General features: G+C 29.1%; 1 protein-coding gene across 1 annotated transcript in view; it reads left to right on the top strand.

Annotated features, from left to right (window-relative positions):
- LOC113368294 (adenylate cyclase type 5-like) overlaps positions 1-18,633 on the top strand; it is a 156,005-nt gene extending 137,372 nt beyond the window's left edge. Inside the window, exons 9-19 of the mRNA XM_026609840.1 lie at positions 254-279; positions 2,197-2,205; positions 8,690-8,828; positions 10,556-10,677; positions 12,045-12,137; positions 12,371-12,517; positions 15,957-16,115; positions 16,187-16,334; positions 16,726-16,802; positions 17,386-17,545; positions 18,616-18,633. Coding sequence (XP_026465625.1) covers positions 254-279; positions 2,197-2,205; positions 8,690-8,828; positions 10,556-10,677; positions 12,045-12,137; positions 12,371-12,517; positions 15,957-16,115; positions 16,187-16,334; positions 16,726-16,802; positions 17,386-17,545; positions 18,616-18,633 — 1,098 coding nt within the window. The remainder of the gene's footprint in view (positions 1-253; positions 280-2,196; positions 2,206-8,689; positions 8,829-10,555; positions 10,678-12,044; positions 12,138-12,370; positions 12,518-15,956; positions 16,116-16,186; positions 16,335-16,725; positions 16,803-17,385; positions 17,546-18,615) is intronic.
- The last annotated feature ends 235 nt before the right edge of the window (positions 18,634-18,868 follow it).

The following is an 18,868-nucleotide window of genomic DNA, read 5'->3' on the forward strand; positions in this document are numbered from 1 at the left end:
TTGTTTGTAGTTTAATTTATACACAAATACGTTATTAAATGGGCAGCAAGTGTTACTAGAAACTCAAAATATCAACTTTTTTGAAATGGTAATATGAAAATGCAATTTTTGGCGTAGCACTCTTTTTTTGCAAATCAAATTTTTCTCAAACACGGTACTCTGAAAGATCTAATTTGTATTATTATATACTTATTGGTATTTATAAAACTTTTTCTAGGTTATAATATTTTTTAGTTGCGTTATTTAAATTCAGAACCTAAATGATCAAAGGGACATTTTGTCGAATAACATTTTTTCAGTTATAATTTCCCAGAATTTATCGAAGAATATATAGTAATATATGAAGGTCCGGTGTTAAAAAGGTCCACCACTGATGTGTCAAAAACCAGTAAAGTTAAGCATTGTTTTACAACAATATTTGAAAGTAGAGGGAAGAAGATGTATAACTAGCTATAACCTTGATTTGAAGACTTTGCTATCGGGAGATAAACGGTAATCTTTGAAAATCTATAATAAAAGTATTTTCTTCCAATGGTAGATTTTCAGCATTAGTTAAAAATGTAATCATTTTGTAAAATCCTTTAAAAAGGTCTAGATAACAAATTTTTGAAAGACGGCAAAAAAGCACATTTCTACAATGATAAAGTAGCTGTTAGTTTTACTGAACGTAGTCAGATAATTGTTCGTTTGATATGTGTTGTTTGTTGTGATATAATTGTTATGGTTTTCACAATATAGTTTATATTTGCTCAAAGTCAAATTGGACCTTTGTGCCTTGCCCTTTCTACATATATACTTTTTATTAAATTTACTTTAATTCAAGGTATGTTACTTGAAACTTTTCAAAAAGCAGGTCAAAGAAGAAATACATAATTCATTTTTTATCTCTCCTCGCAGAAATTTGAAATTTTTTTATAAGCTCAGTAGTATTATTTACAATTATAACACAAAATCAAGAATCCAAAAAGAATGAGAAAAACTTGAAACGTTATCAATAAGTCGAAAGACCAAAAAAGACTTGGATTGGATTATACCATGTTTTCTATAGAAAGTGTATAAAACTTTCAGTTTGATTGTAGGTATCTGATTGTATTGCCAAAATATAGACAGACTAATGGTGTTTATTGTTTTTATAATACTTCATTGTATATAGCATTCAAATAACACATCCTTATACACTTAAAGTATTAATATTTTGATTCTCTAGAAAATGTTTAGAATAAACCTTACTTAGCAAAACAACATTTGCCGGGTCAGCTAGTGTATGATATATATATATATATATATATATAAAGAATGATAGGGAATGGCGTTTCTTCGTAATTGATCCTTAAAGAAAAATGTTTGCACACACACACATTCATTTTTCTAAGGCATGCCAACTTGTTCAGAAACCTCTGAAACGTAAACTTTCATTTTAGATTTTTTTGCGATTACTACAACTTACCCTACGAAAAGTTAATTATTAGTGAAAGTAAAATTTTTATTTTTGGAATAAATAGTTGAACATTTTTATTCCGGTTAAATTTTTAATTTCTACTTTGATTTGGTGAATATTTTTGTATATCATTGATATCAAAATATAAATCTGAATCCGAGGAAAATCTTAGCAAGTCCTTCTACAGGTGCGGTCAAAGCCATGACGAAGTCATGAATACTATAATGTCCCTCGGGATCACATTTTGATTAACCGTGTCTATAGTGGAGAAGATTGGATGCTTGGATGGATTTGATACGTGATTATTGTTAAAATCTATTCTGACTAAAACTAGATTTGGAATCAGAATATGTATATCTATAATATTAACAAAGTTTGAAAATCAAATATTTCACTACGGTAAATTTTAATGCTATTGAAACGCAGAAAAATCATAAGCACCTATTGAAATTTCATATTTTTATTATTGTTATTTAATTAACTCTGTATATATATACATTTCTAATTTGCTTTATAATTTATACAGAAATGCTTTTCCAGCTTTGCTTCAATAGTTAGTTACCATTATAAATTCATACAATGCACCTGCACTGCACCAGTTTGATATGAAATATGGGAAATAATTAATTTCAAGTAAATTAATATTATTTATCAATGACGAAAATTATTATAATAATTCAATTTAATCGCGTGTACGTTTGCACTAATTCACCTTGTCATGTATTATAAACTTTTGGACCAATGAACCGAGGTAATAGATTTTGTGAATAATTGGAACCAAAATTTTTAATGCCTGTATAACATGAATTATATATATATATATATATATATATATATATGTATATATATAAATATGTATATATATATAAATATATAAACTAGCTGACCCGTCAGACGTTCTCCTGTATCCATGTCTACAATTCAAAAGTTTCAATTTATTCTGTATTCTATACCAAGATTTATCATTTAGTTAAAAATATTCATTTTTTCACACTATAGTCTATACCCAAATGTGTGTACAATAATGTGAGTGATTAAATAAAATGATAAGTCTCAATTTCTACACCTAAATTTCAATTATACAGTAAAATTCAAATCAGCCACATCACAACATATAAAATATTAAACAGATAAATAACTAAAAATGTTCATTAAAATTGTATAGATATAAAAAAAATACACTATAATGTTTTAGAACAAATTAATTCTCAATATATCAATTTATTTCGATGCCAAGTGATATACAATATTTTTTGTCAGATTTGTAAATGTATAAATAAATGAATTGTTTGGATTTCTAACTCTCGAATAAGCCTCACATAGTTCATGACTAAAACTATATGAGGCTAAAATTTCAGGCCATGACTAAAACTTGTTTTTTTTTTAAGTTAGTTCCACAAAAGTTCCCATATGTCAAAATATTTTAACTGTTAAACTGTTTTAACTGTTAATGTTGTTTTTTGCATTTTTTTATTTTTTGTTACATCATTACTATAATTTCATAAGTCATCAGATCTTAAAAATTTTCCTTAACAAACTCCGAAAAGATTTATCAAAATTCGAATACTCGTGTAGGAGGAGTATCAATTCATACATATTTACAAAAGATGAAGAGAATTTCGTACAAAATTCTGAATATCTGAAAATAATTTGGAATTTGTTAATAATTTAATTTTGCAAATATAATACTTTATATTTTTATATCTAACTTCATCACAACGTTATTAGTTACATTCGAATATATTTGTTTCGTTTTGATTTTTTGAACTGTCGTTATTTTTATTTATGACTAAATGTAATTTTTAGACTACATAGTGTGATTTATAATAGTTTTGGTATCTTAATGAACATTTTAAATGAATGAAGTTATTTCAAAGTTTCCAGAACAATTCACAGCTGTCAAAATTATTTGAAATTTCTGAAATTTTTATAAATCCAGTATGAAGTCAGATTTTTAATATTGCCTAAAACCTAAGTTGGATATATGATCATACAGTGAGCCAAAAAAAATTAAAATCGATTCAGTAATTTAGGAGTACATTCGGTACAAACATCGTAAATCGAACTTTGTATATTTGTATGAATAATATATATTAGGGTGGTGCTTAATATGGACATTTTTGATTTTCTTTGCTCTCAAAGGCTCAAATGCTTCCAAATTAATATAAATAAAATCTTTAATAATTTTAGCTTTTAATATAAACATATATGTAAACCGCACTTCAAATAAAAATCTCGTATATTTATTATTACATATGTGATTAAATAAATGCTTGCGCCATCTGTGATAACAGACTTGTACTAATGATGGCTATTTACTACTGACAATTTGAGCGTCAAAATCATCAATTAAATAAATATTTAGCTGCAAAATTAATTTTGATACCATGATGAATAACTATTTTGTTTAACAGCCTACATGGATTTAATTAGAGGTTAAGTGAATTATAAATATATTTAAATTTTATAATATTTGAGTTCACAAATGATATCACAGATGGCGCAAGAATGACATATGTTAATAATAAATATGTGAAACTTTTAGTTGAAGTGCGGACTATATAAATGTTAATATTAAGAGCTTAAACGTTCAGAGACTTTTTTTATTAATTTGGAAGCATTTGAGTCCTTGGGAGCAACGAAATTCGAAAATATCCATATCAAGGACCACCTCAATATATATATATATATATATATATATATATACAAGTATCTATTTTCCAATATTGGCTAAATTCAACCATCAGACATAAGATAACAAGACCATGTCAAAGTGAATACATTAGACAGCGTGTCTAATGTATCTCCTTGAATTAGATTCGATGTCAAATTGAACAAACATAATTAATTAATTAAATATTAGTTTACAGAATATATACACAAGACCTTTTAATTTCTATGTTGATATGCTCTAATTCAGTTTGAGACAGTTCTTTTATTTACATTGACTTTTACTAACTTTAAATGAAAGTTTTGGTACTTATTCGATTAAACGAGTTACTTTAACTTGAGGATGGAAAATTATGAGGTAGAGGAAAAAAAGAGTGCGCGTAAGGATCACACGCGATTGAAGTAAAACTTATTTGCTACTGTATAAAATAGCAAATTTAAGTTAAGTAGAAGTAAATATAACATATAACAATTTTGAATAATGTTTATTTGTAATATGGTAACACTCGTGATGCACACATTCATTAGTGTCGTCAATCATTATACACATTTTTATAATGATAAATTATAAATTATATATTTATGATTACATTAAAAATATGTATAATATTTACAAACAATAATGTAATCAAAGTCATACTTGAAATATGACATGATCGGTCTAAAGTAATTGCTGATTTATTAGCTGTAATATCTGTCTTGCCTAAAAAATTGAAGCCATACTTTTATATTTGTTTTATTTATCAAGCCCTGCACATAGCTTGATCTATGAATCATTTGCTTTTTTATGTGAACGTTAATGCAATAATCCTCATTAATATTACGAGGTAATAAATTAACCCTATTATTAATGTCAACAGGCACATTTATAATTTGGCTAACTATTCAAAATTGTCCATTTGCATGTCGCAATCGTCTAATTTGCATGAAACACAACCTAGGTGAAATTAACCTTTCAGATACAGTATCTAGTTTAGGTAGAAAATTTGGTATAGGTGGAAATACAAACCCGTTAAATTTACACAAAGTGGGAATTTTACCCGAATTTAATGCCTTTCGACAAGTTTGACATCCAACCTGATTATTTGAATCAATATTCAGAACACCATCATCAAGAATTAGTTTTTGAGCATTGTTTGATATTTTTAAGTCACTTTGAAACCAAAATTGATCACACACAAAGCATACGAGGTCTGTTCAAAAAGTACCCGGAATTACTAATAATTAAATTTCGCGGGTCTGGAGTGTCTGATTGTCAAAATTTTTTTTTTATTGTGTTGGTATACATGCCCCTAAAGTTTGATGAAATTTTCAGCTATATTTACTGTTTACTTTGTCTGTGGTAGTCGCTAAGGTTCGACGTGTTTTTCTGAGCTCGGCGATTTTTACAATGGAAGAATTGAAAAGTCAAAGAATTTGTATTAAATTTTGCGTAAAAAATGAAATAAAGTGTTGCAAAGTGCAAAAATTCACCAGATATGGCTCCGTGTGACTTTTTCCTATTCCCAAAGTTGAAGAGACCCATGAAAGGACGGCGGTTTTCCTCGATTGAAGAAAATCGCTGAGAGTGCTCAAGGACATATCAAAAAGTGAATATCAAGGGTGCTTCGAAAATTGGAAAAAACGCTGGCATAAGTGTATTATATCTGGGGGGGACTACTTTGAAGGGGACCACATTAATGTAGACGAATAAATAAATATTTTTTTGAAAAAACGAAAATTCCGGGTACTTTTTGAACAGACCTCGTACATAGCCAAAGCTATCATTTGTAAATTGTTTTTCAAACAATTTTCGTGCATTCCTAAACAAATGGAAGTCTTCATATGGAAGTTCAAATACCTTATTTGACTCTTGCAAAAGATCAGTTCTTGTCCACATTATATACATAATCATTAATTTGCAATTGACGTGATGTAGTTGCTGTATTAGAAAAAGTAGCAGCAGTACTTTTATCTTGAAAGATAACAGAATAATATGTTTAAATGTGAATAGTCGAAGCGTTTTTTAGGAGTCAAAAAGATTCTTACTCATTAACATCTAAAATGATACCTGGCTCAATATTTTCTAATAAATTGGCAGTAACTGATTGGCGATACAGTTTCATTCTTTGAGCAACTGCAGTATCTGTTTTACCTATAAAAATAAAAATAAAATTTTCCATTTTAGTAATTACCTCAAAGGTATATAGTAACCTCGGAAAACTCGAAAATACAAATTACTTCAATAAACTTACATTTCTTACGCAGCGCAGATTTTTCTTTTGTTTCATTATTTATTTGCGATTATTTGCACTACAATTATTTATGGGGGACCGGATAAAATATTCTTCCGATCCTGATATTTTTATTAACTCACGAATAATACTGCTAACCTATGTCGCGCCTAAAGAAGTTTTACTTCAAAAAATGTTTAGAGACCACGAGCCAAATACAAAACTCAAATGAAAGTGGACACATTAATTTTTGTTTTTGACATATGATTTGACATTTGATGTATTTTTTGTTTTGCTCGCAGACTAGATCGAATAATTGCGATAGATGCGCTAACTAGCGTCGTAAGCGCGAGTCATCTAAGCAATCACTTCAGCTTGGCGTAACAATTTCCGTTACATTTGTACGGATTTACACCCATGTCGCGCCTAAATAAGTTTTACTTCAAAAAGATTAAAGGACAAGACAATTTTCACTGATGTACTCTTCATTCTTTTTACAAAACGTCGCAGTAAATTTTTATCCCACATAATATTTGAATTCAATTCCGTTTAGCGTTTCGCACAAAACAAACAGAGCCGACCGGCACGTTTTCTTCCCTCGTTGTCAAGATTCTCGCTCGCTTGATATCACGACCGTAATAATTTTCAATAAAGCTTTTCAAAGGGTTTTCGTCCTTATTATATTATATTACGCCAAGTAGAAATGATAAGGCGAGTCGTTCTACTACTATATGCTGTCCGTCCGTCATTCTATCCCATTTGTTATACAAAGTCTGAAATTCTGTAACTGTGTAACCGTGTAATGTCCTGAGCAAACGTTTCTGTTTCTATCTGAACTCTGGACGTTTGTGATGTTTGCATGACGCGTTTGTAAAGCGTTGCCTTGTTTCCGGGTCGAAGGGCGCCCGGGTCGGAGGGATGATGAATGTGTGGCGTAAAGCTACAGATGTAATTGGAATATAATTATGATAGGTTTATATATAAACGGTAATAGATTATACATATCTATATTACATAAATCAACGTCAAGCGGGGTTACAGGATTGATTGTTACCAAGAAAACATTAGAAAACTATTTCTAAGTAGCATTTTGCCTTAAGGCAAGTTGCATTAACTTCCCGCATTAACGCGATTTTTATTAGATATTTTTGGAACAGTACTAAAACGTTGATGATTTTTAACTTCCCAAAGAAGAAGTTTGTTTTTATCAAAAAATCCGATTCGATATGTTTAGGCTTTCTCAATGTTTCAAGCCATTATAAATCGAATGAGACCAAATTTGGAAAAAGTATGTGTGTGTGTGTGAACAGATTTTTTGCCGTAAATAGACGTTTTCTTGAAAACAGCTGAACCGATTTCAAAAATTTAAAACCCATTCGATGTATCTCGATGAAGACTTTTATTCGAAGGATATTGGTTGGAAATCGATCTGATTAGTTTTCTGATTAGATTTCTGATTAGATCGGCCAGGCCGTTTTCTTGTAATAGAGTGTTAAATTTTTTTTTGACGGTCGATACCATAGTATTATAGATCATACCAAAATATTAATGTCCTACGACAAGTCGTTTAATTTTAAAAATTTGTCAAAGTTTGCAAAAATTAGTATCGTTTTTTCGGCATTTGTCAAAATTAGACCTTTCATCGACGTTTGCTCAAAAACGTCTGAATCGATTTCAAAAATTTAAAAGCCATTCGATGTATCTCGAAGAGGAATATCGTTTCTCAGTTTTGTGCGACAATCGGCCGAGCCGTTTCTTTGCAATTTGGAAAAAAGTGTTGAACTTTTTGTCCACATTTAAGCTCATACTACATAATCAATTTTAAAAAAGTCAAAAACTGTTCGAAAGATATTAGTTGGTAAATATGAACTTTAAAATTTCAAAATCTTTTAAGTCGTTTTTGATAAAACGTCGACGAAAGGTCAAAAATCAGCTCACGTACACACATGCACACACACTGACTTTTGTTTTAATTCAAATTTGGAAAACCAATTTTTCCTTCGAAAACTTATTTCAAATATCTTATATGTGGCAAAGAATGTGGATTACTAACTACCTACCAAGGCCAACTTGATATCAAGCAGTATGATATCAGATTTTCACGTGTTATTGTAGATTTAAAATATATTATCATTATCAACTAAAAATTGATTTTCGAGGGTATTGCTGAAAAAATAAAAGTAAAAAAAGACTATCAAGTATGGTAAAAATATTATAGCATATTTTAGTCTAAAAAAGACTAAAATAAAGCTCGCCTTCTAGAACAGTGATAGATAATTTGCTATCTAAATATGAATAAGTTAATATTTTTGTAAGAGATCCTATATTAGTGTTAAAATTATTTATATCCTTTGCAGGCTGGTGCAACCTTCCTGGTGTTGACTTGTGCCAATTTGGCAGGAATTTTTACGCATTGGCCAAGGGAAAGGGCTCAAAGACAAGCTTTTTTGGAAACTAGGCAATGTATTGAAGCCAGACTGACAACTCAGAGAGAAAACCAACAACAGGTAATAAAAATAAGTAAAACGCATCAATTTTTTAATGTTTGTAGTACAAAAATCTCAAAAATCGTCGAACATTTGGAATACTTTCCTTAAAGCAATGCAACTTTCCTTAAAGCAATGCAACATTTCTTAAAGCAATGCAACTTTCCTTAAAGCAATGCGCCACCAATATGTGATTAATTTAAAATCAAACGCAAATCACTTTTATTAAAAAATCGTCGTTCCCAGTCGTAAAATCGTGTTTGAATTTCGTGCCCAATCTGTTATTCCAGTTTTATCTGTTCTACACACCTTTTGTATAAATATCGTAAAAATTAAATAAACCTGACATATTTTTTTCAAGCAAAAAATATTTCTAATTACAGGTTGTTTGACTAAAGTTTTCGCTTTTCAGATTTATTGCAGCGAAAGAATTTTTTTAATGAACTCGCTTTAGAGATAAATAACTACTACAACGATCCTGCAAACAAAAGAGATTTTACAATGCATAAAAAATATACGGGAATGCGAAGTAAAAAGATTGAATTAATTAGAATAAATACAAGTAAACGTAGAACAAATATTCTCTAAACCTGTTTTGGTATTTTTCCCAAAATTCATCAAATAATTATAATAAAAGTCTTCTAAACGTCTAGTTTTTTTTTATATCATTTTGTGATTCAGTTGAAAATATTTTTTATACTATTTTATTATGTTCTTATTTCATTTATTCAATTTAATAAGGTATATTTTTTCCATATCATATATTTATAAAAATCTTATCTAGAATTAAACCTAAGGGTGAATTTACGTGCTCAAGTTAGTGGCGACTTCTATGGACTCGGAAAACAATTAAAATTGAAGTAAAGGCAAATCGCTCGTGTTTCCGATCAATTTCTTCTATAATTGCATTACAATTTATCCCGTTTTACCCGTCTTTCCTCTACCCTCAATACAAAATGCTTGATTTATTATAACAGAGACGAGCAGCTAGAAATTATTTTCTCCATTTTTCATATATTGTCTGTATTTTTAATTAATTTTATGTTGAACTGTTGAAAAACTTTCATTTCATATTAAACGGTACGAGCAGAGTATATTTTTATTGAAGTTTTCACGAACGAATTTCATGTAAAATTCATTTTGATAAATGTATGAGTTTATTTTGTACATACAAAAATATACATATATACAGAAAAGTTTTTTTATTGTAAATTGTAGGAAATGTTTTTGTGGTTTCTACAAATACATGCAATAATGTAAAGAATAATAATTTAATGAATATTATTAATTTTTAAATAATATTTTATTATTTGTTTTATTGTTTTAAATCAAATAAGAATTAATTTACTACCCCGAATTATTATTTTGAAATGAAAGTAAATTTTATTAAAGATGACTAAATTTTGTTAAACAATTTATGAATCCATAGCGCGATAATGTTTGTGGAACAAATTAAATAAGTTAAATTATTAAAACCAAAATTTTTAGAATTATGAAATAAAATATATTGTTGTATTATATACATAACATTTCTCGTTGCATTCATATCATTTTGTGCAGTATTCATGTTATTTTTTGAGCAATTGGCAACCAAATACAATTAGTCAAAAGTTTTTTTTGCACCTTCAGAACAGTTTATCGTTTTTGGACAAAAGTTTATTAGGCTCAAAATAAAATATAACTAAAACCTACGAATTTATTATTTAATATTCACAATATTTATATTATTTAATATTTTTTCTTTTTAGGAACGACTTTTATTATCAGTTCTTCCTCGACATGTAGCAATGGAAATGAAAGCTGATATTGCAGGACAGCCTAAAGAAGCACAATTTCACAAAATTTATATACAAAGACATGAAAATGTTAGGTGAGTAGATGTAAAATTCATTTATAATAATATTTTTATTTACACTGACTTCAGTAAAGCTTTTGACAAAATTGATCATAACATTCTTCTTACTAAATTATCTAAGATTGGTCTTAATTCTTCACTTATTTATTTTGTCAAGAGTTATCTTCATAATCGTAAACAGTTGGTCTATCTTAATAGATTCTTGAGCAATATTAAAAATATCAGTTCAGGCGTGTCTCAGGGATCCATTCTTGGTCTACTAATATTTATTATTTTTATTAATGGCATATCTGAAATTATTAGCTGTCCACATTTATTATTTGCAGATGATCTGAAACTATATCTCAAAATAAATTCTATTGATGACTGCTTATTATTAGTCTCAACTTGACCCTTTCAATTTTTGGTGTGTTTATAACAAATTACATACAATATATCAAAGTGCAAGATTCTTAGTTTTTTACATAATGATTACAAAATCTCTAACACCAGCATTGATAGATGTAATAAAATATCTGACTTAGGAGTTTTATTTGATTCTGGTTTGTTTTTCACAGATCATATAACTGATATTTGTAATAGAGCACATAAATCTTTAGGTTTGATACTGAGAAATTGTAAACAATTTAAATATACCAATGCACTTCTTTGCATGTACTATTCTATTGTACGTTCAAAATTAGAATATGGTTCGATTATTTGGTATCCTCATCAAATCAACATCTCTTATGCGATAGAGAAGGTTCAGCAAAAATTTCTGAAATATCTCTATTATAAAACATATAAAATTTACCCTGAACGTGGCTTTGACCACAACACTTTATTAAAAGAATTTGGTATTTCTTCCCTTGCCTCACGTTGATTTATCTGTACAATTATGTTCTTATTTAAACTTTGCAATAATTTTATAGACTGTCCTCTTATTCTTAATCGACTATCCTTTAATGTTCCAAGGCTATCTTCGCGTTCACAATTATTTTTCAATTATCCTACCCCTAAATCTAATTCTCACTTAAGTTCGCCTATTTTACTTATGTCCTCTAACTTTAACTTAATTAATAATGTAATAGATATTCACAACAGTTCATCTAATCAAATAATCTCCATCTGCACAATTTTTTTATTTTCTTTTGAAATTTCTTATTATTTTATTTTATTCTGTATATAAATATTATTGTTACATTCTGTATTATATGTAATTTTATGTCAAGTTTTTTATGTTAATAACTATATATTGTAATTTTGTATATAATTTTTATTCATTATGTAAAGTAATTGTATTTTTGAGTCCTCTTGGAAGAAATCTGTGGGCTATTTATTTAAAAATAAATAAATAGATTAATATTTGAATTAATATAAATAATTATGATTGAATTTTTCAGTATTTTGTTTGCTGATATCTGTGGTTTCACTAGTCTTTCGGATCAATGTACTGCTGAGGAATTAGTTCGGTTGTTGAATGAACTTTTTGCAAGGTGAGATAAATGATAATTTATATATATATATATATATATATATATATATATATATATATATTTACACCTTTATACCACACTTCTGCATTCACAATCAGTCACTTGTTTACTACACTAAAATTGTTCTAGAAATTCTTCTTATGGTTTGCCGGGCCAGCTAGTATATAACATGTGTCTATATATGTATGTGTGCGTGTGTAATCTATTAATAGACATTTATCTTTTCATTATAGATTTGATCGCTTGGCTGCCGAACACCATTGTCTTCGTATAAAGTTACTGGGCGATTGTTACTATTGTGTTTCCGGGCTTCCGGAGCCGAGACCGGATCACGCCCACTGTGCCGTCGAAATGGGCCTCGATATGATCGATGCCATTGCGTAAGTAAATGATTGAAATTAATTTTTTAATATTCATTTCATTAAAATTTAAATAAAAATTGAAATAAGTTCAGATCAAGATAAATGTCTCTGATATCGACAGTACGGGTTAAACAATTCGTATTGCACTAAAAAAAATTTTTTTGTACTGATTTTTAGAATTGTCGATTGGTTTTTGGGGAAACAGGTCCAGTTGTACTAGTGGTACATAGCAAAAAATTGTCAACGTGTTTTGTTATGCAATAAATAAACATTGCTAGATTTTACTAATTTTTATATAACTTGCATAAACTTGCATAAACTAATAGTTGTTATCAATACTTGCATAAACTTTTTTTTTATTATTGCTAAATATCTCTACGGACTTCAGCATAAGAGATGCTGATAATAATAATAACTATATTTGAGTATATTCCTATATGACAAAATAGAAAACCTTTTTACAATATCAATGTCTACATACATGAGTATTACGTACCAGTTACCGACTTACGTAATTTTGTGTGAATTGTACCAATTCCGTCATGTGTATGAAATTTGCATAACACGTCGAGAAGATAATAAAACTAGAATTTCTGGAAGGAAATTTAATCATAAATTATTTTCTTGCCGACTGCTTAAATAAAATCATATATATGAACTTGTCATTTGCACGGGGATTTAAATTTTATGTGATCAGATAAAATGCAGACAATGGTCACTTGAGTAAGGAAAAGTTTGTTTTCTATATAAAACCAGACATGTTTTATACCAAAATTGGGATAAGTATGTGTGTGTGTGATATTCTATATGAGACAATACAACATTTCTATCATAAAATTTAAGTGGCGAAATGAAAAATAAATGCAACTCTGCAACTGATGATAAACTAAAGCTAATTAATATTATCCACTTGCCCATTATTTTATATTTTGCTAGTTCATAATTTGTTAGTTTACTGTGACTTATTTACCGGGCTTGTTGTATGTAAATTTCGTTTAAATTTTCAACATTTAATAACAAAAGCATGAAGTGAACTTTTCAAACTGCTGCACAATAATAGAATAGTTGAGCGTTGAAATTCATCTCGAATTGTATTTGCGCTCAGGGAACCATAAATATCTCAAGTTCGCTGTTGAAAATTTGTCGTACTAGGATTATAAATTATTAACAACTTTGTTAGGTGAGATCAGAATGAATTATTTGAGATAAAACTAAAGTTAAACTTGTTCAAATATAATAAGCATTATTCTGATTAGGCTTCTTTGGATAAACATAATGATTTCTATCTTGCAATAGTAATGATGCATCTTCGAATAAAATATTATTCTAGAAATCTTCAATGCATATAATAAAATTTTCGAGACAAACTTTGGGGATAATTTTCTTGAGAATAACTTTTTATTAAATTTTCTGAGAATAACTTTTTATTAAAAATGGTTTACGGTTCTTTATAACCTAATATTTTTTTGTTAACCATCTAAAAAACAAAATATTTACAATCAAAGAACTCTTCAAAACTTGCAAATTCTTGGCATCACATTTAAGGCTTTGATGAACAAGATTTTAATTTACTACCCTTGGATGTTTAAATATTTAAGTTTTGCTTTTAATCGACTCGATTTAACAACAACGATTTTGTTTGAATAACAACGACTCGATCTAACAATAACTCGATTTACCATAAGCTTGACCCAACAACGATTCTATCTAACAACTCGATTTTTAACAATAACGACTCCAATTGAACGACAACGACTCGATTTGAACAACAACGACTCGACTTGAACAAGAACGACTCGATTTTTAACAAAATTGCAATTTGACAACAAATACTCGATTTGACAACAACGACTCGATTTTTAACATTGACTTGATTCTAAGCATCAACTCGATTTTAAGCAACGACTCGATTTAAAGCAATGACTCGATCTGACGCCAACTCGATCTGATGTCAACTGGATCTGACGTCAGCTCGATCTGACGCCAACTCGATCTGACGCCAACTCGATTTACCATAAGTTCGACTCAACCAACAACTCGTTTTTTTAACAACGACTCGATTTTTAACAACTACTGCATTTTTGGCAACTACTCGATTTTTAACAACTACTCGATTTTTAACAACAACTCGATTTTTAGCAACGACGACTCGATTTTCTTAGCAACAACAACTCCATTTTTAGCGGCAACAACTCGATTTTTAACTGGATTTTTAATAACAACTCGATTTTTAACAACAACTCTATCTAACAACAACTCTATCTAACAACAACTCGATTTTTACCAACTCGATTTTTAGCAACGACGATTAGATTTTCTTAGCGACAACAACCCGATTCTTTACAACTCGATTTTTAATAACAACTCGATTTTTAACAACAACTCGATTCTTAACAACAGCTCGATTTTTAACAACAATTCGATTTTTAGCAACGACGACTCGATTTTCTTAGCAACAACAACTCGATTCTTTACAACAACTCGATTTTTAACAACTGGATTTTTATTAACAACTCGATTTTTAACAACAACTCTATCTAATTACAACTCTTTCTAACAACAACTCTATCTAACAACCACTCGTCTTTTAACAACGACTCGATTTTTAACAACTACTTGATTTTTAACAACTACTCGATTAGAACAACAACGACTTGATTTTTGATAACGACTCGATTTTCAACAACGACTCGATTTAACAAAAACGACGATTTGATTTAACAACAACGACTCGATTTTTAACAACGACCCGATTTGACAGCAACTCGATTTTAACAAGGACTCGATTAGAACAATGACGACTAGATTTTTAACAACGACCCGATTTGATAGCAACGACGACTCGATTTAACAACGACGAGTCGATCTAATTTCAACTCGATCTAACTTCAACTCTATCCGACAACAACTCTATCCGACAACAACTCTATCGGACAACAACGCTATCCGACAACAACTCCATTTTTAGCAACAACTCAACGAACTTAATATTAAAAAATTGAAGGACCAATGTTATGGCAAGACTATGTAACTATAACTATAACTATAACTTTCCATACTAAATATCGACAAAAGCCATGTGCTTGGTGTGCAGTCAGGTGCTTTTCTCAGGTTTTCCGAAAAAAAAAACAAACCTAGAAACTCCATAAATGACAAAAAAACAATCTTAGATAACAGGGTTTTTAATAACATACGAGTGACGTTGCAGTTTATGTGTAAAACGCCAGAATGCACTGCAAATACATGACATGATTTAGTAGCGTAATGTATGCAAGTTTGAGCGTAACATGGCCTTGCCATAACATTGGTCTGCTATGCGTCAGAATCGGTCCCTAAATTGTCAGAAATAAATAAAACTACTAGTAGTAGTAGTAGTAGTATAATAATAAATAAATAAAACTAGTTCATGCATGATTTTTTTCCTGTAATGATAATTAGTATCACATTGATATTACAGATTAGTCCGAGAGGTGATGGCAGTGAACGTCAACATGAGGGTCGGCATTCATACCGGCCGTGTTCATTGCGGTGTTTTGGGTTTAAGAAAATGGCAATTTGATGTTTGGTCAAATGATGTCACATTGGCCAATTATATGGAAAGTGGAGGAATACCAGGGTGAAAATACAATTATAAATTTTCCGCAAAAAACTTCAGTAAAATATTACTTAACAATATTTTTCTTGCAGACGAGTTCATATAACTCGAGAAACTTTGCAATGTCTTGATGGTGATTACGAGGTTGAAGAAGGTCATGGTGGTGAAAGAAATGGTTATTTAAAGGATCATAATATTCAAACCTATTTAATTGTACCTGGAGATACCTACAGACAACAGGTAAATTGTAAAAAAAATTTATAAAATAAATTTAATACGTCAGGAAAAAAACATTTTTGGTACGTTCAATTATTTTTCTAATATTCGAAGTAAAGATAAATTATAAATAATTCATATGGGGTATGTTTAAATAATTGAAGTATGTATACTTTTATGTCAACTATGAGCATAAATCAGCAGTAATTTATTTAAATTTCTTCTACTTTTAATTTTCAATTTTATTCCAAATTACTCTTTTTATACCTCCGTATAAATTATGGTGAAATGAATTTTCTTCAACATAAGTTGTGCCGACACGAATCACATTTATACGTACTATAGATGTGTAATTTGCGTATAAATTAGGCCATTACCGAGACCGACATTAATAAAAATCGAATTTTCTTTTCAGGAAAACAAACCGCAACATTCGTTCTCGATGAATGGAAATATTTCAAAGGAAATGCGAATGATGGGCCATGGGTCGCAGCACGGGAAAACTACTTCCAAGTAAATATGAAAAAAAATTAGAAAAAATAGCTTATGTTATCACGGAATGTCCTTACGTCCGGAATGTACTCCTAAACTACTGAATTGATTTTAAATTTTATTTGCTCGTCGTGTGCATTTATATCCAACTTAGGTTATAGGCAATATTTAAAGTCTCAGCTTATATTCGAAGTATTAAAGTTTTAGAAATTTCAATTAATTTTGACAGCAAAAAAACACTATGAAATGACAGTTGTCAGTTTCTGGAAATATATATATTATATAAATTATACTTATTTAATATCTAAATTATTTATATATTATATAAATTGATACGACAAGGTTCCAAAAATACTATAAATCACAATTTACAAACAAAATATTTCATTATAATAAATTTTATAATTATAATTATTTCTGATAGAAATAATCTTAATAAATTTAAAATGAAATTTTTAACAAAGATGTAATAAATTGGAGGAGTTAATTCTCGGATGAAGTAGAAATGTTATGAGTCTTTGTTATGTCTTTGCTGTTCGATTGACTCTATTTTTTTAATTTTTTTCTATTTTTTATTTTTTAGGTTGGGTTTTGGAGAACCTCCTGGTGAAGACAAAGATCCTGAAGATGAAGTAAATGAGTACCTAATGAGAGCAATTGATGCCCGAAGTATAGATCGTCTGAGAGCAGAACATTGTCAAACAATACTTTTGACTTTTAGGCAGAAGGAAGTCGAAAAAAAGGTAGGAAATATTTTAGTGAAAATAATATTTATATACAGAGTCAAACAAATATGTAAGAGAATTAAGCGAGGAATCTCCCACTTGATGATTGAAAAAAAAGGCCATACGATCTTAAGTAAAATGTCAAAAAATATAAAAAGAGATATTTCTTAGGAGATAATTTTTTAAACGCATTTACGCCCAGCATATTAAAAAAAACATATTATTTTGATTGGCAAATAAAAAAATATACAGAGTGACCTTGACATCAAACGGATACGAAGTGATAGTATTGATCTTGATTGTCTTGAAAAAATTAGAGAAAAAATATCTCATGCTCTAAGGAAATTATAAGCTTTTAGGTGCATTCTTTGGTGAAATTATGACTAATTTTTTGGTAGTGCAGTTAAATTTAGATAATTTTGTTTGAAACCATAACTGTAATAACAGTTCTAAGACCACAGTACAAAAATACAAAATTTGCTCCAAGTTTGCAAGAATTAAGATTTTTTGTTGAACTATAAATTTAAAAATTTTAATATCGGTCAACATTAAAGGTTGAGGCTCTCTTTAAAAAAAATGTACTAAAGTGTGTTGGAAAGTTTTATCAAAAGTTGGAGTGGATCTGATTTTCAAGGGTCAGGACTAAGAGCAACCTAGAAAAAAAAAGGAAAAAATATTGTTGTTTGGAAATTATGAGCTTTCACATGCATTCTAAAGCTTTGGTAAAATTTTGACCAATTTTCGGTTATTGTGGTTGAATTTTAATAATTTTGTTTGGAACCGTAACCATGAATAACATTTCTAGGATCTCAGTACAAAAATACATCATTTGCTCCAAGTTTACAAAAATGAAGACTTTTTCTTGTACTATAAATTTTAGAACTTTTAAAATTGATCGACTTTGCTTTAAAAAATGTATTTAAGTTTGTTGGTAAGTTTTATCAAAAGATAGCGTTATCTGATTATCAAGGGTTAGGACTAAAGCAACCTAGAGGAAAAAAATATTCGAAATTATGAGCTTTCACGTGCATTCTAGAGCTTTCGTGAAATATGACCTATTTTCGGATATTGTGGTTAAATTTTATTAGTTTTGTTTGGAACCATAACCAAGTATAACATTTCTAAGACCACAGTACAAAAATACTTCATTTGCTTCAAGTTTGTAAGAATTGCCTTTTGTTGAACTATGTATTAAATTTTTTAAACTTTGAGAGGTCATTCTGTAAAAAATATATACTGAAATGTGTTGGTACATTTTATCAAAAGATGGCGTTGATCTTTTTTAGAATTAGGATTATGGTCGACTATTAATAAGATCATAACTTTCTTATTTAATTAAAA

This window comes from Ctenocephalides felis, unplaced genomic scaffold (assembly GCF_003426905.1).
Source record: "Ctenocephalides felis isolate EL2017-DRISC unplaced genomic scaffold, ASM342690v1 CF-g0.4_SCAFFOLD_01170, whole genome shotgun sequence".
Taxonomy (NCBI): domain Eukaryota; kingdom Metazoa; phylum Arthropoda; class Insecta; order Siphonaptera; family Pulicidae; genus Ctenocephalides; species Ctenocephalides felis.